This window comes from Xiphophorus couchianus, chromosome 4 (assembly GCF_001444195.1).
Source record: "Xiphophorus couchianus chromosome 4, X_couchianus-1.0, whole genome shotgun sequence".
Classification (NCBI taxonomy): Eukaryota; Metazoa; Chordata; class Actinopteri; order Cyprinodontiformes; family Poeciliidae; genus Xiphophorus; species Xiphophorus couchianus.
The window spans coordinates 23,388,189-23,414,027 of NC_040231.1; the positions used below are offsets into that span (position 1 = coordinate 23,388,189).

The window sequence follows — 25,839 nt, forward strand, 5'->3', positions numbered from 1 at the left end:
TGAACATTTAATAGTTGTTACATGAGTCAACACCTTAAAGAGCTGAAAAGCTTTTTTTTTTTTTTTTTTTTTTTTATTGACTGGAAATCCCCCAAAGGATTGAACTTCCTTCCATTAGAATGTGACGTAACACAAAAACATCTAAGCCAGATAAACAAGACAGGTTTGTTTTAAAATGTGTCACAACCTGTTTCTCTCAAAACAATACCTGGAGAGGTATTTTTGCAGGCACAGTACAGAGATCTGAGCAAATGCACTGCAAGGTCACTTCAAGAAGTTAATGCATTCACCAAGTTTAACTTTTGTAACTCTACAAAATTAATTTACCAATGTTTTTTTTCCCTCTCCCATTCCCTCAGATGACTTCCTGAAGCATCAAGCACATGGGCGCCCGACAAACTTCTTGTCTTACGCATTAGAAATGGGAGGCAACACTTACCACGATAAGGCCTCTGGCAGATGTTTTCTTGGGTTCCTCCTCTAACCCAGGCGTCTTTAGAGTCCCGCCTGGACCCAACTTTATCTTTGGTGACCGTCAGGCCCATCTGGTAAACTGTGTACACCAGTCCGTCGAGGCAGCGCCACGTCAAAGGAACGGTGGAGCCACAGTCAACCAGGGTAAGCATCTTCGAGCTAACATTCAGCGCCAAGCAGAGAGACGACGCCACGTGGAAGAGCCTTTCGCCTGAACCCCACTTCCACAGCTGGGATCTGACGGTGGAGTTGCAGGCGGTGATTCTAAAGTCTCTTGAGAGTCCCGTTTCCACACATTTACCTGTGGTGGAATGCTGGATGGTGAAAGCATCTTCATCTGAGGATGAGAAAGGGGGAAAAAAATAGTCTTTTGTTCTTATTCAGAGACCACAGGTGCGGATATTTGGATATTTTTTTACCTCCATAACGCAGAGAAAAAAAACACTGAGCTAAGACTTCCACTCACTCTGCCTGCAGGTGATGCTAAGTTAGTTATCGTTAAGCTCGATGTAGGCACTTTTCAGTGTTGTCTGGTGTTAGTTTTAACTTGCTACCAATAGGTTTGATATATTGGACCTGCAGTAGGAAGTTGAGTGAAGCTATCATACAACTTTAGTTCACCTAAATGTTGTGGCAGAGCAGCTAACTGCAAAAGTTAACCAGTTAGACTGAAGCCCTGCTATAGCCTAACTTGCTAATATGCTGCCACAATCAATTACATTTCCATGGTTACAGCATTTTAAAATGGTCTCTCACAGGTTCCTCCTGTTCTCAAAGCAAGTGGTCAATGGTGGCAGTTCTTAATCATTTCACTCTTAGTAACATAATATCAAATTACAGATTAGATACAAGATACACAACCAAAGCAACAAAACGATTATGTGTCTTGAGAATTGACAAGTCAAGTCAGCTGCATAAAACAATCATCAGCATGGTAAAGAACGAACCAGAATGCGATTTCCAAATAAGCCATCCTTTGTAAACAAAACAGCAAAGTCTGTCAGGGCTGCATAATCTGGCTCTGTGTAGCAGCAAACAGCATGGAAGACACTGCACAATAACATACAAATAAAAATATTGATTACCCTTAATCCTAATGTATTTAAATCAAATTGATTTAAAGAACAAGAGAAAAATGTGGCAAATATCGAGAGCTAACTTTTTTGGGGCTAAAACCAAGACGAACTTGATCTCCTCAGATTAATGTTCAGTGTAAACTCTGCTAATACGTCAGTAATGAATATTAAAAAAAAAGAAAAGTGTGAACCAGAGAGGGGAAATGCAAACTGCTGCTGCATATCCAAATGTGTGTGAGGTAACGTGTGAAAAAGGCTCTAAGGTACCAGAAATTTGGCCTAATGGGACACTTTCTGCACTGATAAGAGAGATAAAGGGTACACTACACTAAAGTGTTTGAAAAACAAAAACAAATAAACAAAGTCAGCAATTACAATGACCTGTTTTACAGAGACTCCAGACTCTGCTGGCAAAAATGTTAGCTTTTGGACGCATAAAAAATGTGACAATATCAAGAATGTTGAACTTTATAATTAATCAGATTCACTGGAAACAATTTTTAACTAATAAGACTTAATGATGAAATCAAACCCAAAGGTTCGTTGAATTAAACTTGTTAGAAGTCACAAATGGCAGGCAGGGCTTTACATGTTTCACTGTGGTTTGGATTACCGTGGATGAGTATACGTTTGAAACTTAGAATAAATTATATCACTGGATTCCATGGGACAAAACCTGAAGAGAAGATTCAGAAAATTGCAAAGGTTGCTCTAGTAATTTGTTCAAAGTTTTTGAGATTCCCCCATGTTAAGGACTCAACTGTGCGTGACTCAAAGCAAGGAAGCATCGTCGAAGCATCAGAATCAATATGAAAGTGAAAGGTAAAATTAGGTTTTGTTTGCACTTAAAGCAAAAAACTTGATGAAATTATATGAAATAAAGATTATATATATAGATATATCTATATATCTATATATATAACACAAGAGTGATTGATTCTAACATGGTGATATGCATGCGGATAAACAAGCTGGGTTTGTATAAAAAGCAGAATCTTCTTTGAAGGGACAGAGTATTAAGGTAAAATGTTTTTTTTTGTTGTTTTTTTTTTTCCTCAAACATGTATATGGGAAACAGTTTAAATCTACAATTCACCCAAGCTGGCTTTCCAGAAATAGAAAGTGTCATATTACAACTGCAAGGGTATTTTGTGTCAGTGATTGATTTGTGTCATTTCACCTCTAAACTGTAAGCAGTATAACAAAAACTGAGCAGGTGCAAGGAGGAGTTTATTAGACCTGGATTTTAATGAAGGATCCCAAACAAACATGAACAGAAGCTTACTTGTTGTAGTCAGACAGGTTTGTGCCAATCGCTGGCCTCGTTTCTAAAAGTTATTACCCAGCCGAGCTGATTGTGAAACGGGCTGACCGGAGCTGTAAATGCAGATGGCGCAGAGCCGAAAGTAAAGTTGTCGCAGGTTGCTTACCGTGGCTTTGGACGCTCTCCGGCGAACAAGTTCCCCAGCTGACAGAAGTCTCCAGCATCAACAAACAAAGGCAAAGTGTCGCTGCGGAGAATTTCAGCATACTTGTGGCAGTCTGTGGTTTTTAAGGCTTCATAAAGGATGTCTTCTATTTCTCCCTCCTGAATAAAGAGCAGCGAAACCGTCCCTGTCGATAAACGAACTTCTAAACAGAAAGTGAGCGGATAACCCAGCAGTCAGCGCAGTCCCAGCTGTCACATCAGCGCCTCCCAAAGACCTGCAAGAGCCCGTCAAGCTGGCGTCAATTTCCGGACGGAGCGTAAAAACGACCAACAACAGACGTCGGGGAAAATTAAGCTTGCAAATTAAAAAATAAATAAAAAAAATATTCGGAATAAATTAGCTGCATTTAAGCATAACCGTAGCTTAAAGTTGAGAAAGCAACATCAGAGGAAAAAACAAAAAAAAAGGGCGTAAAGAATTACGTCAATTTTAAATAATTAATTAAACACATCCTTGCAATGCAATGCCAATAAATATCTGTAGAACGCAGATTTACTTTCCAGAATAACAACAAACTTTTCAGATTTTCAAAATAAAAACAAGACGTCTGCTGTTCAAATGTTAATCTTGAGAGACAAATGTCAAAAATAATTAGAATTAAAAATAAACAAATACAAGAAAAAATTTGGTTCAAACAGCGATGAGGTTAAAAAAAAAAATCAAACCAAAACAAAACAAAACTACCAGGTCCAACTATCATACAATCAGTAGAAATTTTAATCCAGTAAAAAATTTAAGATATTTTCTTTCTTCACCTTGGTCATTATTGCTACGGCTCCATAAGTTCACAAAACTTATGAAATGTATAAATGCCATCTGACACTTTCCACTGGTGTATTTGCGCTTGATAATTTATTTACTTTACTCTTTTCTTTTTGCTGATGCAATTGAACGTGTACAAAACGTTTCTGTCTGTACTTATCTATTTTTTTCCTTTATAGTTTGTTTTTCAATGAATACCTAATACGGCATGTGTACCTCTTACTGGACATAAAGACAGAAAGAAATGTTTGCCCTGGCATTTGCTTGCTTTCAGGTCTTTACCCACACTTCTGTAAGAAATTCTTTTGCAACACTTTAATTCTGAAATTACCGAACTTCCGGTGTCCTCCCGCTGACGCTTGCCAATAGACACACCCAGACATCTTATCTCTATATTATACACAAACATATTTTAATCACACGCAAACTGAACAGGAAGTCCCAACATTTTGCGCCACACAACTCTCCCTCCTGCTTTGCACACGGATTTTCCTGCAGCTGTTGTGAATTATTAAATACTCTGCATTTAATGTCAGATATTGCTGATGATTCTAAGGCTGCACTTTACTGACAGCTGATAAATAACACTCTACTGACTGACTGTGTTGTACTGAGATCAGTGCTGAGATTTACAAAGGTTGAAAATGCAGAACTGGTTCAACATGTAATCAGGTATATAGGATATTTTTTAATGCAAATTATACACATAATTCTATTTAAAAATGCATGAAACAGTCTGATGAACCAAACAGCAATTTCTTTAGACATGGTAGCATTATCTTTCATATTTACAAGCCCACTTAAAAAATACATAATCTATCACCTAAAACTAAAGTGGTAAACTTGTAGAAGGCTCCAAATGGATGTAGTTTATTTCACAGACTTTCTATAACCCCGCATTGTATAAAATGACAATCATAAATGGTTTAATCTCACCTCAATTTAATTAAATGCAAATAAAACTATACAAAATGCATTTTTTAAATTTGCTTCAGATCACCAAACTTGGAATGAAAACAGGACATTGCTAGCACTTAAAAAAAAAACCAACCTTCGGAAGTCAATATACAGAATGTGTACATACAAAATAACATGTAAATAAAAAAGTAATACTGACAACTTTGATGTTCCACATGTACAAATCCAGCAAATCCAGATGCTCCTGAATGCCTCATTTACAGAAACAGATAAGTAATATGTTTTTTAGTGAAAATATGAAATTACCACAATTTTCCTTCACTCTTTTGAAATCGTTGAAATCAATCGTTTTCTGCACTGAACTGCTACCATATAAACAAATGAATTTCACGCAGTTTTGATTAAAAACGTTTTGTTAACCTCCTAAACTTCAAGTTCCCTGCTATCCTGATTATTTCAAATAATCTGATCTTAGTTCAAGCATTAATTCAAATACTGCGTCTCCTTGTCTGCAGAAGAGATCGACTCCCACTCTATCCCCAGCTGAATGCTTTAAATAAAACTGAATCAGAGTCAACGGGATCCTTCAAACACATCCAATGTCATCATGTCAGGTGCTGAGGAGGTTTGTGTCGCAGCTTTAAGATTTCACCTGGCCTACACACCAGACAGGAAAATGCTGAGATACACAGAAAGGCCAATAAATTGCCAAAGTCCCTGGATGCTATTCCCCTGAATGAGCCTCCAGGTCTGTAATCAGAACATTTCCATCTGATTCTGTTGCCTGAGAGTTGGTCTGTCTGTAATAAGCGCTGCCGAGCGAGGGGAAGCCGCGAAAGCGAGCCGGGTTTCTCTTGTACAGGAACCACATCGCCCCTGCCAGCAGAGCGAAGATCAATACTGCCACCACCACTGCAGCAGGGATGATGCCATGATACAAACCTGCAAGAAACATAATGTTTTAGATCAAGGTGAGACAACTCGTGCACAGAACTCATGAAAAATCAAAAATTCTTTGGAAAATATTCTGAAAATAATGAACTCGGTATGATTAGCTTACATTGTTCCCTGTGTGCTGGTGTTTATTGGACTAACTCTAATAAATACATGTATATACTGTTTTCGAAGTTAGTTTTTAGAACAATTTACCATTAATGGGCTCCACCTCCACCTTAGTGGCTACATCTGCAAAAGATGAAGCACACTGAAGCTTAGTACATTGCATCATAAATCATCTTTGGCATTCAGGACAGCTAACTGCATGCCAAAAATAAAAAATAAATTATACATTGTGACAAATCTTCAGTGGAATGTGTCCTTCAGAAACAGACACACTAACAATCACAAGCACATTGTTAGTATACACAAAGTAGCATCCCTCAAAAGGTTTGTCTCTGTGATATTGGCAATTACAAACATTAATTTTCACGCTCAAGTACCGAAATGCTTATGCATCTAAAATTTACTTTTGTTCAGTAAATATTGTTATTGGTTTCGGTTTCCGTGTGCTAACCCAAAGATTATCATCCGACCGCCGCTTTGGTAATCTTCACAAGGCGGCCTTGTCTACCTGAGACAGTTTTGCAGATGAAGCCGAGCTGCAATCCGCATGTCGACAGACGCCACACGTCATCAATCACCCTGGTTGTAACACAGGTGTCTGCAGTGAGCTGTTTGGCGTCTGGGCCTTTATCTGCCCAGTTGGTGTAGTCCGTCGGTGAGCCATCAACCCAGGCCATTGAATCAGCTGGAAGCAAAGTTTCACAGTTAACATTAATTCATTTATCGTCATTCATTGGTTGAACGTGAGTCAGGAATTCTTACTATCAATGTTGAAGTACATCCCCAACCAAATAGTGCGGTGAAGGGACCCGGAAGAACGCAGCTGCTCCAGAACAAAACGGTTCTCTGTCTCACTTTCAATGGTCAGGATGTCTGAGGTGTTGACTGCAGGGTGAGAGAGGGACAACTTCAATTATGAAGACGAGCTCAGGTTTCTGTTTTTATGCTTGATTAGACTTGGTGTTCTATGCAAGCAGGATAACGAGAGGTTGTTGTACCTATCAGAAAAATACTCAACATAATTTCTACACAAAACAGTGAGTTATACATATATTCCAATGACAAATCAAAGCAACACTTTACACTTTGTAAAAACAACAACAACAAAAAACCTGAGAGATCAGTTGTTAATCTGAATGTCAACCTTATTTATGTAAGACTTTACATAAAGCACAGCAAATGTTAAACATAACAAAGAGCAGTAAAATATTAAAATAACAGACCATAAAAACACCATCTAAGAAGTCAATGAGACGAGACCAGGATTATTTTACTTTCTGTTTCATCAAGTCTAGACAACTTTAAATTCTGGCTTTACTGGTTCTGTGGTCCTCAGACTGTGTCCAAAATGTCAAACAAAACATTAAAAAGAAACAAAAACCAAATAAAGGTACAAAAGTTCTCAAAAGGCACTTTAAAGAATCTGCATTTATTGTAGGGATCCTCCATTACTCATTTGGCAAGTCCAAGAGTAACAGACTTTGAAATAGAGCTGATCTAAGTTTGTCTATGTGCCACAAAAGCAGTTAAATGGCCTTATGCTGAACCAACACACACTGCAGCATGTAGTACTCAAACAAGTACAGCGTTAATACTTTGTAATCAAAGTCTTCTAAAGAAAAATGCACAGTAAAAATGTACATTAGAGCCTGGAAAAGAACAAGATTTTGTAATGAAGTGTAGGAACTGTTAAACTGGGTAAATAGATCTGAATGTCATCAGCACAGCAGTGGATAGATTTATCACAGCTCTGAAGATTGAACCCAAATTTAACAAGTGAAATTTGTAATTGTATTGACCAACAGAAAATTGGTGTTTTGCATAATGCTTCTGAGCTAGGAACTAGCCAAGCTAGGCTAAAATAAGCTAAAATAAGTCAAGCTGAGTGGATATTGATTAAATATTAAATACTATCGCTGTCAGACAGAACAGCCGTATGTGCAAAATTGCAGATTTACACAGAATAATAACTTTTGTTTTGCTTTTAAGTGTAATTTCAGTGTTAGTGCTTAAAGTTGAATACACTTTCTGATGCTTGAATGATCTTCTTCTATAAAAATGCAGTTTCCTTGCAGCTGTTTGTGCATTAAAACCACAAACAGCAGAACTAGAATGACAAAAAAAGAGCTTTTTCAGTATTGTCATAAGGCATATTACTCATTGTCTTATGACTGAGTAATATGTCATAAGATCTAATTTGATCACAGTTGTTCATTCACAAGGCCTTGTATTATATTAATGTCCTATACAAAAACTTTTGATAACTAACAAACATTTTTTTTCTGGTTGCTACTGCTGATTTTTAAAATTGTACTGTTCTGTCTGTGCAACACGATGTTGTATTTCAAATCAGCTCGAGCTTTGTCACATACAGAGGGGGGTAATTTAAATTTTATTTAGTGAAATATTTGAAATTTCTGGCTGCACTGATTAACAGTGACACAAACAACTAAAGTCTCAACTTGTGAAAACGTACCTTTCTGTTTACAGCGGGTTCTTGACTCTTCAAATGTGAGTTTCTCAACCACCGGCTCAAAGTCGTAGCAGCCTCGTCCAAACTTCACCCAGGTGTGCGGACAGGACATCTCGTACGAGACAAATGGTTTACTGTCTGTGAGAAGAAGAGGTGAGAGTGGGATTGTATCCTTCTGATTATAAGTAGTGCTGAGTATTCAGGTTTTCATGCTTCATCACAGAAATGGTACTGACTGGGCAGGGGAATGTGACACAGCGCTCCTGGCAACGGAGTCTCACAGTCTGCTCTCCGCCAGCCTCCGTTCACGTCAATGTACACACACTCTCCAGTCACAAAGTCGTCATCATCATCATCAGCTGCGTCCCAGTGTGTGTACACTGTGTCACTGCCGTCTGACCACTTGTAATTGATGCCACTCTGGAAGGATTCACAGTCACCAGCATGTTTTTGTCAGAAAGCTCCACAAGCAAAACAGGATTTTATTGAGATTTTCAAATCAGGTTTTGGTTATTTCTCTACCAAGACATGTTTGTATTTTAAGTTTATTTTTATCTTTATCTTTATTGTTTCTGGCATAATAAGTAACATGGCAAAATGTTACTTGTTCTTGTGTAAGTGTTTGGAAATTATGATTGGATGTGTTTCTGTGAAATTGTAGGACATTAGTGCAAAAACATCAAAGTTTGATCTCAGCCAAATTAAGATAAAAGAACAGGAATCAGATCACCTGATGTCACATATCAAGCACGCAACAAAATAGCTCATCCATGGAGCATTACTCATTGTTTTTTTTTTTGATATGACCAAAGAGCTATGGCTACTTCATTGTTTCTGTATTAACAGTTCTGCAACCAGGAGAAAGAACAGAGAAGGTGATTTATGGGGAAAAACATTAACTCTCTCACTTCCTTTGTTTATTTCTGTCTTTTACCAAAGTCAGCCCACAAAGGCTGAGCAATGACTAACTCCAAATGTTAATTCTCTGACTGTTAAGTGGGAAAGTACATGCCTGCATAATGTACACAAAGTGCAACCCCTGAGATTCGCAAGAGACAAGAGAAACTATGAAAAACAAACTGAACAGAACATAGGCTGTGTTTAGCTGTGGCTCGATGTCCATTTATGGAATCGTTTGGGATTTCCCATAACACTTTGTAAATCAGATGAGTGGGTAACATTTTCTTATAGGAAGATTTAGTTTCAGCCTATATATTTTTTTCCTTTAATTAAGTTTTCCTTCCTTGCACTCACCCACTCAGGCAATATTAAAATCTAATCATGGGTGTGGTACAGCAGAGTAAGTCAAAAGCAGAGTTGACACCGGCTCACATGTCCACAGTGTCACACAGCAGACATTTACAATGCAAAGCAAAACAAAAGGTACATACGTCTTGACTGTACAGTCCAATCCAATGTGGGCCGTCCAATCTGTTGACAAGGACAGTAAGGAAAGCCTGGTGGTAGGCATCTGTAATGCTCACTAGCTCAGAATCATTTTCTATGCACATGTGCATCGCGTCGTACCAACTCATGTTGCCAGACACAACCTTGTAGGTGGTGCTCCTGTACTCAATATTGTCAGGAAGACGGTGGTGATAGGAGTGGGTGGGGGGTTTGGATGTGTCTGCAACCAGAAAAAAACAAAAAAAAACGGTATTTTGGATGCAGTGCAAAAACACTGGTAATATGTATCAGAATGATTATTTCACTGTGTTAATATTTGGTACAAAGCATGTTCTAGGATATGTTTGGGATTTCAAGCACCGATTTGGAAAACTAAACATTGGCGTCATTACTGAAAGTTTGCCAAATGAAACTTGGTACAGTCTTGCTCACGTCTGGTTTTCAAATGTGCTATAAAGATGCTAACTTCCTACTATCTGTTATTAATTATACAGATCCTGGCAGCAGATACTGCATTGAGTCAAAGTAAAATAGTTTGGTTGAGGTTACATCAATGCTAGAATGAGTCGTAAACTGCAAATCTGTAAGGTCAAGAGGTCAAACAACAAAAGAAAGAAAGCACACAAGCTCAGAGAAACAACGACGGACTGACAAGAGGGAAATAAAAAAAAAAACTTACCTTGAGGTTTTTGACAAACAAAGCCATACCCGCTCTCACTGCACTTCTCATCGTACCATTTCCCAGTGAGGTGGAAATTGTGGTTGTTTGACAAAACGGTGCAGAGGGGTTCATCGGCAGCCCCACTGAGCCAGTCATCCTGCTAAGAGGTCAACACAAAGAGTCACAAAGCTATGGCCTCCTGACTTCCCAATACGTACAGTAAATGTGTTATTTCGTGCTCGTCTGTATTACATGCTAATTTGCTGAGTTTGATAAAAACATCACCAAACTCTGGGGCTTACAGTAAGATAACTCTTTGGTTCAACTGGAGACCAGTTGGTGTAGCTGACTGGTTTCCCATTAGTCCATTTCATTGTGTCCTCATCTCGCAGACCGATCCACACACCTACAGAGCTTCCCTGGAGCAGCATGGTGATGTAGGCTGTAGAAATCAGAAAAGTAAATAAACAAATAAATAAAACAGACTTTGAGAAGAAAAATAAGGCCGCATTGATCGTTCACGCTTCCTCTACCTTGTTCAATCTCATCTTCTATGGCAACCAGGGAGCCTTGAAACAAAGAGCAGATGGACTGGGCGTCTTTCCAACTCTTTCCTTCATTTGGACTGCCAGGGAGGTGAAGCAGGAGGCACTGCCAATACAAATATTAATCCCACACAAAACCGTAAGACTAGCCAGTACTCCAACAGCACTCAAAATCAAGCGGTCAGGACGCGAAGTTGAAAAGGTCAAAGGTTAATGTTTGAGAGGAAGCAATAACACATAACGTAGTAATGATGTAACTATAACAGACATATTTTCCTCTTTTAGCATTAAAGGGGTGAAGTGCAACAAAATCCACAACTTCCCCCTTCTTTTCAAAATGACTAACGCTGTACAATCTGAGTTTTTACTCACTTCAATTCCCACATGGGATTTTAGGGGAACATTTGATCTGAGCAAATTAAAAAACAAGTGCTATGACAAGAACCAGCTGGTTTATTTTCATGTTAACAACATCACTCAGAAATTGGAAACACAAACATCCTGCTTCAACCTTAAAGGCAGCTAAGAACCTGCCGATTGTTTCAGATCTGTGGGAGTGTAGTTCGTTTTTAGTTTTGTTATAGAAACAGTGGTAGAAAAAGGAAAGTCCCCATCCAATCCTGTGTAGAGCTTAGCGTTTCAAGGAATAATAAAAATGACTAGACTGTAAAATTATTTAAATTCCATCTTGTGTGCACAAAACGGCAGCAGATTCCACCATGTTATGACTTAATATGCAAAGATTAAGCCAAACCATAATAAAAGTGTACAAAAATAGGTGCACTTGTTGATTCAAAAGTTACGCAAGAACGATTTAGAAAAATAAATAGACCGATAAGACTTTACCGGTCGCTCACTGTGGAGGAATTTTGGCACATTCCATTCACGGCATTGGTTGAGTCCTTTGGGATTTGCAGACATTTGTTTCTGCACAGCATTTCAATCAGGCTAAGGTCTGAGTCATTGCAGGACTTTGATTCATTTTGTTTTTGTTTCAACAGACATTTTGTAGCATATTTGCTACTGTGTTTGGGAGAATTTTGTCCTGGTTCATGACCAACATTCAACCAAGCATCAGCTGTCAGACAGATGTCCTCACTTGACCTCAGAGGATATAAACAACGGTAAAAACAACCTGATCTTTTTTAGGCACTAACTGCACGAGCGCTAATTTGTACCTTGTGTCCGAAGTAGAGCCACTTCTCTGGACATGCTCCAATGTAGTGTGGCTCCTGGGGAGTCTCCACCACAGATACCGTCCTTCTCTTGCACACGTAGCCGTGAAGTTCGCTGCATTTCTTTACCGACCACTTCCCTGCAACATCCGAGTGAAATCTCACCACTGGCCACTGCCATTAAATATGAATGGGCATGTTTCATATGCCCGTGTTTACCTGTTGAAGACATGGAGAGACACGTCCAGCTTTTTTTGAGATCACTGTTTAAACCGCTATCAGCCCAGTTCTGAAAATCTATCTCCGTTTTGTCGCTCCACCTGGAGAAAAGAGAAAGAAATAGCACTGACATTGGTTCAACTAAAGAAAATCTTCACAGGATTGATTTTCTGATCTTAATTATGCTGTCAGAGACTTGTTTATTGAATCTGGGTTTTACCTCACTGCTTTTGACACAAGTAACTCATAATAGTGTTTTTCATGGACATGAAGCACATCAGTCACCTGTTGGGATTCCTACACATAACTTTTCCAGACTTGACTTTCCTGAGTCCCCTGTCCCGAGAGTTCGCTTTAAAACACCAAACTTTACTGTGAATTGACAGGAGATGTTTTGTGTGCATGTCAGGACTGTAGGTTGTTTTTCAGTGTTTGTATTATTTACTTCCTTGTTTATTCATTATCAGCCATAGTTGTCTGTCTGTCTTAGTTGTTGTTTATGGCTTACGCTAGATCACGTTTGTTGTTTATGACTTGTATTTAGTTATTCTTTATTCCTTTAAATGTGTACTTTGTCTGTTTCCCAGTTTGTTTACTCCTTGCTCCTCTTAGATAGCTCTCTTCTTTCAGCTGCATCCTGTTTCTAATTAGCACCGGTTCATTGTTTAGCAACCAAGTGCCCAGTATTTAACCCACTCTCTCTCAACTCTCCTTGCTTGTCTCTTTCGTTGTCTCATGCTACCCAGTTTCTGTTTGTTCCCTTGCTCCCTGGGTGTTCTTTTTAATAAACATCATTCCTCATCAAGTCCAAACCCATTAATCATGACAGTGCAGGCTTTAAATACGAAAGATGGGAAGCAGGAAGCAAGGAAGGAAATAAAGAAAGGAAGAATATATTGAAGGGAAAGGGAGGAGGCTAGACACAAAGAGAGACAGAAGGAAAGACACAATAAAGGAATGGAGGGAGGATACAAGAAAGCAAATCAGAACACAAGAAAGGAAGGACATGAGGAAATAAACTAAGAGGTCTTTAAGGTCTTATATTTATTGTCTTATTGGTGTAACATAGGAGGATGCAAGGAGAGATAGAAAGGAATGAAAGAAGTTGAGAAGGAAGAAAGGATAGAAGAATATTTAGGTAATGGCGTAAGGAATAAAATGTAGGAATATGTATATTTTTTCCTACCCAACCGAGACCTGGAGAAAAATACCATACTAAATCTTGTGTTGCCACAGCTATGGTAAACAGCACTTCTCTACTTAGTTGTGAAATTTTAACACAGAAGTGATCCGTAAAATTTATAGGTTGTTTTTCTTCCCTTCCACTTGTTTTTTTTTTTCTTTTAGCTGAGCTTCTCTCCTTGCTCAATAGTTGTCTTTCTTTGCAACTTTTCCAAGCAAGTTGATGTAGTTTTGTGCCTCTTGGTCTTCCCCTGCTTTCCTTCTTTCACACAAACTGTGATGCTGTGTTCAACTTGGCTCCAAAGTCAGAACTTGAATGTAGGAAAAATGCTACACTCAATCTGATTGCATGTTAATTGTGAGTCGGAAAACCTGGCTGGGAACGCTATCCGACGCAGTGCCAACTAGTATTCGCAACACAAGCTTATAACGATGTATTTATCTCAATGTCATGCATTCAATCACTGAGGGAACATGTTCACAGCAGAGGTTTGTATCACTTTGCATTCCTTTGGTTTAGTGCATTAAATAAGCTCACACAAAGGGTTCATTCTGCAACAAGCATATGGTTGTCTTTCTGCATATTAAATCAAAGCCCTCGGGAACATCCAGCTTTCCAACTTGAAAGTTCACCAGGCATTGTGAACTTTCAAGTTGGAAAGTTCAGAATTTCAAGATGGGTCATTTTCAAGTTCTTATCTTGAAAATGTTGATCTCTGACTAATTAACAAAAGTATGGCAAGTCTCAGGAAAACTACTTGAAGGATCTTTATCAGTGGGAGTTAACATTTTGTCTTTCTAACAGGGTGACCAGCCCGACATATTACACAGATTTACAAATGTTTCAATTTCCAGCTAACAAAATACCAGAGGTGTGACTTGCTGTTGCTGTTTGGAGTGTTGGATTTTTTTCTTGGAAACTATAACTCATTTCTAGCAATGATGTCTTCAGTTGAATGCATCTGACTTGAAACTGAGGCAGAAAATTGCTAACAACAGACCTATTACCACAAATACAAGCACACTAGCACCATTTATTCCTGCAACTTCGAGATGTTTGATTTGCCCACCTGCCATACTGAGCAAGCTCACATTCTAAGCAATCAAGTGCAGTTCACCTTCAAAACAAATACAAACTAGATCTCTGGCTACATGAAATTTCTACACAGATTTCTACATAAAATACATTCAACAGATTTAAATACTCACACACCTGACCTCCTCTCCAGGTGGGCCAAAGGAAAGGCCAATCCACCAGTCGGTGTGTCCCAGGGAGAACTGTGAAAGGAGCAGGGATTAGCAAAAACTTTACTTACACTCTACAATAGCAAGCCCTTCTCACACGCCTGAAAGATCACGGGCAGACATTCAGGCACACTCCATGGTCCCTGATTTACTTCTTTCACTACCCTGTTTTGTTTCCACTATCCCCTCATAAGCCTCAGCGCCACAAGAGGCGTCTTTAATCTGATCCAATAGGCTGCTGCCAACAGAAAGCTTTATTCTTACCCGTTCTGTGTTTGGGCACTCGAGCATTTAAGTGTCCGCATGTAAGAGCTCGTTGGTGTGTTTCTGAAAACACTGGAGCGCGTAAGAGAAACGAGTGTTATTGTCTGCACGCTTGTTGATTTTCCAATGAGAGCATGAACTGAATAATGGCTCGGTAGTGCCATTGAGTGCTGGCAAACCTCTCTGATTAGACAGAGGCTGACTGTGTTTGTTTTCGGAGAGATAAAGCATCAATGTTTGTTTAGATTATTGTTATTCGGCGATGAAAGACTAAATAGGTGTCGAATGCTGCTTTATTTTATTCACTTAGGAGAAATACTTTACACTTGCAAAGTGAACTACTTATTTTATGCTTTATTCCCACTCAAAATAAAAATAAAATGCTGACAAGGTATTGGAATATTGCACCATAACGAGTATAAATACAGTTTTAAAGATATTTACAAGTGGAACCTTGTCGATGCTAATCAGTCTGTGAACAAGGCCAATGACAAACCCGTCGTAAGCGCTCCTTGATGAATTGCGACTCTTCCCTGGAGTGAATGGATAGCAGGTGGGCTCCCATCATCTGACAGGCCAAAGAGACTGCATGCCAGTTGTAGGGTTGATTAGCCAGCAAGTACTCGGCTCCTCGGTAAAACACCCAGGCCTGGCTCTCTGGGGAGCAAACACAGAGAGAAGATGTCTCCAAGGAACAAAATACAAGTGACAAATTAGTACACTATTATCATTGCTGATTAATTGATAATTGAAGGTCTTTACCTGATGACTAGAGGATTTACTAAAACTTACTCAAAACACTCTGAGGTCACCAGGTAGACTCTATTAAAGTAATACACAATATTCTTGATCGTTAACGCAATGACAAGACGAGCTCTGAAAAACCCTATCTTTCCCTTCCTCTTTCATTTCTTACCATTTTACTCAATGTACTCTCAAAAAAATCACAATGGTTTATTAATAAAGTGAATTGTATTGAATGAACACAGCTCTACAATCTGATTGCCCACATTCGCTCTACTCTCTCTGGTCCTCTCTCCCAAGCTGTTCTTCCTACATCTGCCATCTCCGGACCTCTGAACTGTTCCCCTGTGATTTCAGCAGACGAAGTGCAAAACATAATCAGAAAGACAAAACCCTCCACCTTCCTAACATCACTGGTAAAAACCCACATCAGCACTATAAGTCCCCTGATCACCTTTGTTGTAAACGATTCTCGCCAATCTGGTCATGTCCCCTCCGTCTTAAAGAAAGACATAATCACACCACTCCTCAAAAAAATCCATCCCATGCTCTCCCTCTTAGACGCCAAAGAACTAGTCCATGCCTCTGTCTCATATCAGGCCACTGAACTATTGCAACACACTTCTCATTGGGAGTCCTAGCAAGAACCTGCAGAGGTTCTAGTATAACTCTGCAGCTAGGCTCCTGATGAGAGCGAACAGACATGATCATATTACGTCCGCCCTCCTCTCTCTCCACCAGCTTCCCATTTCCACCAGGATTGAATTAAAGATTTCCTTCCTCACACACCAATGCAACTATGGGTATGACCCACTTATCTCAAAGAACTGCTTAACCCACAAAACACAACTCGCTCAAACCTTCTCCACACACCCAAAACCAAACTGCTGCCTTCTCCCTGACACTCTGAGGGCACCACAATCCATTCAATGAAGGTCTTAAGACAATTCTTTGTAGCAAATTTTTGTAGCTTACAGATCTGTTTTCCTATCTTACATCCGGATGCTCCAGTGTGACATCTAGTGGCAATCAATTGTGAAATTCATCTAAAGTTCCAAACAAAAATCTTTTTACTCACGTTCAGTGTACCAGTAAGGCTTCTTCAGCTTATCACCTGCAGTACGAAACAAAGTTTACTAAACCAGGCAGCACAGATGCGTGTTTATATATGATGCAAACGGTGTGGAGGGAAAAAGTGTGAGCATGTTCACCTCTGGACAGCTTGCAGATCCACTCATGTTTGGTGTCACAAGGCCGTGGCATCATGTTGTTAGTCAGGTCGCTGTACACAGCACAGTCCCTCCTGTCATCCTCCTCGTTCTTATCTTCAATGAAAGACGTCACTATCTGCACAAAGATTGGCCTGGCTGGTATAAAAGCTGTAAAAGTGTCCGTTTTCTACATAGTACAGCCCAGACAGGCTTTCTGCGAGGTGAGGCAAACATCTCTGTGTTCTTACTGGAGAGCCGTCGGACCACTCCCAGGCTCCAGGGTGGTCGGGGTCTCTCTTATTTAAACCAACCCAGAACCAGCGGCCCTCTGTTCTAAAAAATAATACACAAGGGAGAAAGAGAAAACAAGCACACAGAAATTTAAGGCTACATGAGACGGGTTTCCCTTTTGAAAAAAATAGAGCACATCAACATACAGTACTGCCTCCTATCTGAGAAGAAATTAAAATGTCTCTGCAGAAACCTGAATGCAACAAACCACAAAATGTGGGATTGTGAATCTTTCAGATCATTAGAATCCACAATAATTTGTCATTTTATAGCAATAAAATGCCTTATTAATATTAATGCATAGTATCTTTTGTATAATGAAGTTGTCAACTTTGTTATGAAAGTTTAGAGACTTTTTTTTTATTTTTCTGTCTCATAAAATCCCGTAAAATTGAAAAAATACCCATTTGTGTATGTAAGTGTGTAGCACCCACAAGGGGAAACTGCTTTTTCTGTGTTTCAAAGCTAGAGAAAATAAAAATGCATATTTTAATTTTCACAACAGTTCTGCAACACTGAGCCTCAAAGGGCAATACTAACCCTTCAAACATGGTGCTGAGCAGGTGCTTAACAAACACCTGCTCCTCATAGTGCTGGAAACTGGCCAGCTGAGCCCCGAGGGCTTGGCAGAAGAAGTCTGCTTCCACCCAGGAGCGCTTCATCAAGACTTTCTCATCGTGGAACACCTAGAAAAGCCACATATCAGGTCAGTGGAGCTTAAACTGGGGAAAGGCCTAACATTGTTACAGTGTTTTATCATACTTTCTGTGTATGCCTTTAAAATGTGAAAAAATATACATCCGAATACAACTCACTATCAAAGAGCATATTTACCACAATGACAAGGAAGTGCAAGTACATTGTATCCCTGAGATCGATGCAAATTCTGTACGTTTGTCCCCCGAAGCATTGCTATATTCTTATTACCCCGCTGACCTCCCCAAACACCTCCATAACAAAACCAACTTCTTACTCTTCAAACGTTTGTTTAAAAAATATCAACAATCTAATGGGCAATTAAAAATAACACACAGGGGGGCAAACTTTGCTTTTCACTTTAAAAGCAACGTTTTTAAAATGACAATAGTATATCAGCCTTTTTGTGCCTGATTATTTCTAACATGCATTTAATGAATTTCCTTATTGAATACATAAAGGAGAGTCAGCATTTTGTAATCATATTAACTTATCTGGAAACTGATAAAATAACACTTTATGAAAATAAGTGCCAGCTACACTTACAGGTAAAAAAAAAGTTGAATTTTATACCTTAAAACAGTGGAGCAGTCCAGAGTGTGATTCCCAGCCTGGAGGACAGGGGGCGTAAGCATCAATGTGGCGCTCTGGCAGGCCAGCATCACTGTGGCTGCTGCTCATCTTACACACCGACAAAGCCTTGTGGGATTTGCAGTCTTTCACCTCCCAGTGACCCAAAGCAGGACCGCCAGATATGACGACACAGCCACCAGCACTAACTGGATGAAAGGGAATATGAATGAAGGATAAGGATTCACTGATATCTAAACCAGAGTTTTATTAACCAGTGGTTACCAGGCTGGTGCTTGTTCCAGTTTGAGAAGGTGAGAGGCAGAGAGGAGCCATTGTGAGGAAGCCACCTGTACTCCCCCTTCTTCTCCTGGTCCTTGAGGCCGATCCAATAGTTCATGCTGCTGTTGGTTCCATTCGCACTCAGCAAACTGTTGACAAAAGCCTGCTCAAACCTGCCGCAGTGAGGATGAGAGAAGAGAAAGGATGAGAAGAGGCTTGAGACAGACTTAACAAAAATTAGTTTTGTTAACATAAACCACCGGCTTAATGAATCACCTGTTCTCCACAGTGAGGAGAGAAGCCATGCAGTAATATCCCAACGCCGCATCTTCAAACGTCTGTTCATGACTAGTTACTGTATAACAGGAGTGACCGTGTCTCTTCCAACCCTAGAAGAATAATCAGAAATTTTTAAAAATCAATTCAATAATATAATTTCAAAATGTTTCGAAGAATATATTCACTAACAAATAATTACTTAAGTGATCACAGAGACAGGACAAACTGGTACATTTCAAGAACTTCTACCTCAGGAAGCTAATAGAAGATGCTAATTTCAGGTTTTTCAATTGCAACCAGGAGGAGAGTTTTTCTTGAAACACAAGAACCTACAACCATATTTTCTGATCTTGTATGTAGGAATGTGTGGGTAAACAGTTGATTCCATTCGTATCAATTCAGTCCAATTCAATTCCTCCTCTGTGCCTTTGTGTAATTTTGTGCAACAACATTATTTAAAAGAGTGAAGTGCAGAAGAGAGGCTGTTTAGAGAAGTGGTGTGAATTTTCCTATTTAACCCCCATAAAACCTCAAACCGCAGTTGCCTTAGGGGATCCAGAGTCTCACCCTCACATCTGCAAGAAGACACTTTCCTGAGCCTTAACTTTCCGCAACACAAACGACACAGAGAAAACACAATTTGGAGTACGTCAGGCAAGAATCAACAGACTGCTCATGCACGACAGTTGATATTGTGCCCTTAGGGTAATTATTTGGCCTCGTGTTCCTTCGAACCAAGTAGCCTGATGACTCAGGAGACTGATATTCTTGTAAACAGAGTCAGGGAGAACCGTGAATGCCAGACAATACGTCAGCGGGAGGGTGAATCAGCTCTTTGTGCTTCTGAAGGAGCAACTTGTTGGACTAAAAGTTGAGCTGTAACGAGTGTGAGGCTCTTTGTGGTGCGTGTCCCGGCACACAGTACAGCCAATCCACCTTGTACATAATTCCCCCACCCCCTCTTTTTTTCATAATAGATAGTTTTTACAATATACAGATTTTCTTGGAAATCTTTCTACTACATAAGAAATTCAAGGTTATATTTTTAGAAGGAAAATAAAAAGGAAAGAAAGAAATGAGGATAACTTTTTGCTTGAATTATTCTTTTTGGGGGCTTTTTAACATCTTCTGTGAGCTTTGGAAGACATTCAGCAATTTAAGGGTGAATGTTGTGCAACCATGTAATGAACCATGTATCCTTCACCACTAATTTGAGCCCAGGTTACAGTGTGCCATCTATGACTCCACTTGTTTTGCTCCCAAACACACATCAGGTAACTACATGCTGAAGGGTAAGTTGTGCATTCAGGTTCCTACCGCAGGGCATCCTTCATCCCAGGTTCCTCTGTGCTGAACAGGACTCTGGCTTTCTCTTCTGCATACAGCAGGGTGTTGCTCATCGCATGGGGCCAAGAGCCAGTTACCTTTCTGTGACAGAGGGAAGACTTAAAATCTGACAAGGGCAGCAGCAAACTGCATAGTTACAGTATGTCTTAAAACGCTGTGTCTTACCTTTGTCTCCATTTTGATGCAATGTGTCGAATCTGTCAGGTTGAGCACAGGCTGATACTGGTCCCAGAGAGTCAGAGTTACTGGTGAACCATCTGACCACTCTACACCTGGCGATGGCCCCTGCTTCCACAGACCAATCCAGACCTCTGTGACTTCCCTGGAATCTGCCGAACATGAGAAAACAAGGAAAATTCAAATACCAACAGTGATTCAACATGAACTGCGACAATATCAGACAATAAAATGGGCTTGTTAAGTTCCAGGCGGAAGCTGGTGAGATACTTTGTATGTCTGAAGGGCCACTCACTGTGGAAGAATAAAAAAAAAATAAAAAAACACAAAATATATCTTCACAAAGGACAATGACCCTAAACACACTGGCAAAATTGTTACCCGGTGGGATAAGGACAACAAAGGCATTGTTCTGGACTGGTCAACACAAATCCCTGTTCTCAGTCCCAAGACAGAAATTGAAAATGTGTGTGTAACAAACTATAACAAACTGTTGTGTGAAGCTGGTTGAAGGATCGCCACAGTGTTTGACCACAATCATACAGTTTTAATGGGAATTCTACCAAATAAGAAGAAAATGTATGGATGCTTTTGACTTTAAAAACAACACTAAAAATAAAAAAACTCAGAAAATATATGTTTTATTTCTGTTACATTTATCAAATACAATAATTTTAATAATCCTGACTAACTATTCCTGTTTAATTTGCTAACCAAACAGGAATTTTTAGCAAAAACAATAAATACAGAGTTGGAGTCTAATAAGCATTTGATTAATTCATCCATCCATCCATCCATTGTCCGTTCACCCTTTGTCCCTAATGGGGTCGGGAGGGTTGCTGGTGCCCATCTCCAGCTACGTTCCGGGCGAGAGGCGGGGTACACCCTGGACAGGTCGCCAGTCTGTCGCAGGGCTTGATTAATTCATTATTTGCTAAATTATGTGGTTTTCTACCACAATTTGTATTTTGTATGACTATATCTTTTATTTTTATATGTATAGTTATACGCTCTTTTTGAAACCGGAAATCTCTCCACGAGTGCTTTTTATTTTTAGTGCGTCGAAAACCTCCTCTCCAGAAACTACTCTGATATTTTTATTTTAGCTAATTATGATGCATGAGTAGCCATGACTTACAGTGCAGCTAAATATCTAGTAATTGTAAAAGTCAACCCTAATTTCTGCAAGCTTGACTTGATGAAGTCAAGCTTCCATGCAATTTTATGTTTACCCAATTTCCATAAACTTTTTATGGCTGACCACTATATTTTTGGAAAATGTCTTCATCTATGGTATTTTTCATTTCTATTATTGTTATTACTGAGTATATTTCATAAAGTAATAGCAATATTGTCACATTCAGAACAACTAAAAGCAGACAAAGTCTGCTAAATGTTTTTCAAAGGATCCTTCATAAAGTACAAAAGAGGTTTTGCTCAAGACAACCATTAAAATGACAAAAAAGTGAAAGATAATCATGATTTATTGGCTTTAGCCAGAGAACTTGAACATTTAGAAACACAAATGTTATCTGATAAAATACAGCAAGTCTGTTGTCTGACGCTCTTACAGTTAGCCAGCAGGTTAAGCAGCATCTCCGCCTCTGACAAGGAATGGAGACTGATTAGCTTTGCCCCCAGAGAGCCACAGGCTCGGGACGACTCCTTCCAGCTTCCAGAGTCTTTTTCCGCCAGCACATGGTAGCAAAAGCCATTATGAGGCCACCAGCCATCAGCGCACTCGGTATGGATGTACTGCCAGTTCTCTGAAAAACAGGAAGAACCAATATGTGCGAGAAATGAACCAAGACGAACAGAACAAGATGGACCAGAAAAACAGAAACACAGGGTACGGTCAAAAGTTCCCTATCCAGCTGTACTGCACATGAGGAGGGACCTCGACTAAACCAAAAGCAACAACGCGTATAAAAGCATGCCTTAAGACAGGGGTGTCAAACTCCAGTCCTCAAGGGCCACAGTCCTGCAACTTTTAGATGTGTCTCTGCTGCATCACACCTGAATAGAATAATTAGGTCATTAGCAGGGCTCTGGAGAACTGATCTACACAAGGAGGAGGAAATTAAGCCATTTCATTCCGGTGTTTTGTACCTGTGGCACATCTAAAAACTGCAGGACAGCGGCCCTTGAGGACTGGAGTTTGACACCTGTGCCTTAAGAGTTATCCCTGCTCTTAAAACTTGTACCTGCCACGAGAAAAAGCAGGACACCTCCCACCCTCTTTAATGACTTGTGCCTGTCTCTTGTGATTTACCAGAACCTCACCTAGTGGCTCAACTATGCCGGTGTTGTTCGGTGTCTTCTTGCAGATGTAAGGCAGGGCGGACTCACAGGAAAGACTCTGCCATTGGCCTCCATAGGCAGAGTTGTACACTCCACAAGGCATGTTGGTCTCTAGCGGTCCAGCGGCCAGAGCTGAAGGACGGAGCAAAGGTTGAGCCAAATGTTATTCAACATAAAATTGGGAGGACAAGCAATTTGAGCAGCAGATTTTGTTCACAGATTTTCTTAAATAAGCAATACCTGTAGTAAAATTCACCAGTGACAAGGGAGCGCCATCGGACCATTTCCATCCATACCCGTCCTTAAGGTGGTTCAGTCCAATCCACACCATTGCACCAACATTTGCCAGTCGATCTAATTAAAACATAACCCCAGTAGGAGCTAAAACTGTTATGCAATAATATCTAATGTTACAATAAAAAACACCTAAACATCAGAAGTGAACATGAGTGCTTCAGCAAACGTTTCCTATGCGATGCCCACCTCGGATATACCTGTGCTCAGCCAGGCTGGTGATGCTCAACAGATTCCCTCCTTGAGCGAGGCAGGTGGACAGCGCCTGACTCCAGGTGAGGATGGTGTACAGGTTGAACTGGTAGCACGCGCTGAGCTCCTGGTTCAACTCCCAGAAATGATCACAACTGGAAGCTAAAAGTTGGTCGAGGCATAAATTAGACTCTTAGTAGCTGAGTTAGAGTCACTGGTTCTCAGTTTTGTGCATTTCATCCTCAATTGTCTGTCACTGTCTTCACCTGGTGTATAAGTGTTATTTCTTGAACTTTACTACTTCCTTTTGTGATCTGTCTAGTATTTCATGGGTTGGCAAAGTCCAGTTCTCCTACGCTACTATGAATGACTTGTCATCAGGGCTCTGCAGAGTAGAACGAAATGCTGACAAGGGAATTCAGCCATTTGATTCAGCTGTGGTGGAGCAGAGATGAATCCAAAAGATGAATGTTGACAGCTCCAGAGGACTAGAGCTAGGCACCACTGGTCCAGTATATTCATTTTGAGTAATTTCCCATGTAGGCAATCTATTAGGCTCATTTAACTCCTTAAATCAAAGTTTGTCTATTTGTTTTCAGAGAAATAGACAAACTGTCACTATTTGTTTTAGACAAATAGACAAGCTGCCTATGACTCTGCTGCCTCTGTCCTGCTTGCCTTTGCACAATTATCACAGTGTTTGTCAGCTGGACTCATGTTACCTTTAACTGGGCAGAAGCCCCATCTTTCAGACTGATCGTAGCGATCAGTAGTGGCACACCAGTGAAGATTATCCTCCCGGCCCTCAGTTGTACACTCAGCGTACCACTTGTTGTTGTAATTAAAAGGAAAAACACAAGAATATCCGTGTGCATTTCCCAAAAGAGTGTGGATTTCTACAAATGAAACATACTGAATTAGAAATGACACGGGCAGGATTTTGTATTTGCAGCATGATCAATAATTAATTCACCTTCATATGGATGTGAGCAGGGGCCTTCTTTGGGAGTGTTGTACCTTTTCCACTCGTGGTACACGTTCTTTCTTACCACCACCAAACGTCCGGAAACCGTCACCTTCCACTCTGACGCCCCATAGAGCATGTTCCCGTGGCAACGCCACCACAGCACTAGATAGGTAGCGTCGCACTCAAACATGCCCAACGGCTGCATTGTGTCCGAAAGGTTAAGGCCCAGGCACATGCTGGTGCCTAAGTTGAAGAGTCGGTGCCTAGAGACCCACTTCCACAGCATGTGGCGTGTGGGACGCTCGCAATCGTCCAGCACCACATTGGAGCCGTTCACCGTCACGCAGCGCTTCAGTGTAACGCTCTCCAGGATGAAGAGACCTTTTCCTGGAGGGAGAGGGAGCAAAGATACTCACACGTTTGATTGTTGGGGAGAAATATGCAGCAGCACAACAGGCGCCTCAAACCTCTGTCACCAAGACAGAAACATTTTTCACAAGAGAAATATAAAATTGTGAGCAAACAATTCCTCCACAAGTTACTGTGTAAATACATGCCAAAACCAGAAAAAAAAGGGATGTGCGCTGATTATTTAAGGAAGTTAATGAAAGAATGTGGAGAAATTCTAACTTCCTTCATGTCATGACTGTATACCGAAGACTGGATGGTTCTAGATGGAAATAAATGTTTAACTTGTTTGTGTACTCAGAAATGATTGTTTTTAAAAGGAGCGTTCGGCAAGCAGAGGAAGGTATCAAATGTCTGCATGACCAAAACTATTTTCAGTGTTCAGACGTCCTTGCTCTACTTTCACTGGGAACAACTAGGATGCAGCAAAATACATTATACATAATTAAATATGTCCTGAGGTGGGATTTTATAGTGAATGAAAACAAAACTGCACATCGGAAATTCTCACACTTCACTGTCAAGCTGAAATAAACATCTCAGAAAGCCCATAAATTAGTGCCAAAACAGAGACGAATCTGTGCAGTTGAAATCAACTTTGTGGAAGTGATGACCAGAAATGCAAAATATTTAACAACTCAAATAAAGGAATAGGATATTTTTTTCCCACTATCTCAGAAAGTTGTTTTTATTGCGCTTTGCAAATTAGAACTATGCAATCATAGAAACCGATGTGATCTGGAGTTGTAGCACGCAAAGCAAAAAATGTGTCTCATTCAACTGTTTGGGGCTTCATTTGTCTTAATTTCTAAAGCACAGTGTATTTTTCTATAAGCACAGCTTGAGACTACATGATACCAGTTTACAAAAGCTGGTTGGGTATAATGTAACCGGATTTGGCCATGCAGACTGTTTTGTGCTGTTTCACTAAACTATAAAGGTTCTTCCTTTTAAGACGATTTTAAAGTTAACAGTTTTAGTGTCCTCAAAAACTTGCAGAAGCCCCACAGAATTACTCAATTTAGCAGAAGAGCAAGCTACAGATGTCATAATTGTCCTACGAAAGAAAAAAAATTAAATAAACGAGTGATGGTGTGCTTTTCTCTTTAGCAACTTCAGATGGAAAA

The 25,839-nt window shown here is 39.9% G+C and overlaps 2 protein-coding genes and 1 long non-coding RNA gene across 4 annotated transcripts in view; 1 reads left to right on the top strand and 2 right to left on the bottom strand.

The window, feature by feature from the left end:
- The window catches only part of ly75 (lymphocyte antigen 75), a 25,424-nt gene extending 22,164 nt beyond the window's left edge, over positions 1–3,260 (bottom strand). The window contains exons 1-2 of the mRNA XM_028014674.1: positions 2,981–3,260; positions 440–811 (exon numbers count right to left, since the gene is read on the bottom strand). Of these exons, the coding sequence (XP_027870475.1) occupies positions 440–811; positions 2,981–3,080 (472 nt within the window). The 5' untranslated portion in view covers positions 3,081–3,260. The remainder of the gene's footprint in view (positions 1–439; positions 812–2,980) is intronic.
- LOC114143004 (uncharacterized) overlaps positions 1–12,035 on the top strand; it is a 14,001-nt gene extending 1,966 nt beyond the window's left edge. Inside the window, exons 2-3 of the long non-coding RNA XR_003595141.1 lie at positions 7,858–7,863; positions 11,078–12,035. This is a non-coding gene — a long non-coding RNA (uncharacterized LOC114143004). The remainder of the gene's footprint in view (positions 1–7,857; positions 7,864–11,077) is intronic.
- pla2r1 (phospholipase A2 receptor 1) overlaps positions 4,194–25,839 on the bottom strand; it is a 25,195-nt gene continuing 3,549 nt past the window's right edge. Inside the window, exons 2-30 of one of the 2 annotated variants that reach the window (XM_028014676.1) lie at positions 24,311–24,691; positions 24,060–24,233; positions 23,335–23,499; positions 23,092–23,205; positions 22,834–22,983; positions 22,122–22,316; positions 20,539–20,702; positions 20,344–20,454; positions 19,024–19,136; positions 18,751–18,920; positions 18,469–18,674; positions 17,740–17,885; positions 17,157–17,241; positions 16,909–17,044; positions 16,776–16,811; positions 15,450–15,610; positions 14,658–14,722; positions 12,263–12,363; positions 12,047–12,183; positions 10,857–10,974; positions 10,626–10,765; positions 10,342–10,480; positions 9,647–9,882; positions 8,492–8,675; positions 8,259–8,393; positions 6,545–6,667; positions 6,291–6,467; positions 5,870–5,905; positions 4,194–5,662 (exon numbers count right to left, since the gene is read on the bottom strand). In XM_028014676.1, the coding sequence (XP_027870477.1) occupies positions 5,445–5,662; positions 5,870–5,905; positions 6,291–6,467; positions 6,545–6,667; positions 8,259–8,393; positions 8,492–8,675; positions 9,647–9,882; positions 10,342–10,480; positions 10,626–10,765; positions 10,857–10,974; positions 12,047–12,183; positions 12,263–12,363; positions 14,658–14,722; positions 15,450–15,610; positions 16,776–16,811; positions 16,909–17,044; positions 17,157–17,241; positions 17,740–17,885; positions 18,469–18,674; positions 18,751–18,920; positions 19,024–19,136; positions 20,344–20,454; positions 20,539–20,702; positions 22,122–22,316; positions 22,834–22,983; positions 23,092–23,205; positions 23,335–23,499; positions 24,060–24,233; positions 24,311–24,691 (4,316 nt within the window). In that variant the 3' untranslated portion in view covers positions 4,194–5,444. Of the gene's footprint in view, positions 5,663–5,869; positions 5,906–6,290; positions 6,468–6,544; positions 6,668–8,258; positions 8,394–8,491; positions 8,676–9,646; positions 9,883–10,341; positions 10,484–10,625; positions 10,766–10,856; positions 10,975–12,046; positions 12,184–12,262; positions 12,364–14,657; positions 14,723–15,449; positions 15,611–16,775; positions 16,812–16,908; positions 17,045–17,156; positions 17,242–17,739; positions 17,886–18,468; positions 18,675–18,750; positions 18,921–19,023; positions 19,137–20,343; positions 20,455–20,538; positions 20,703–22,121; positions 22,317–22,833; positions 22,984–23,091; positions 23,206–23,334; positions 23,500–24,059; positions 24,234–24,310; positions 24,692–25,839 lie in introns of both variants that reach the window. The other variant, XM_028014675.1, reaches the window with a different exon arrangement.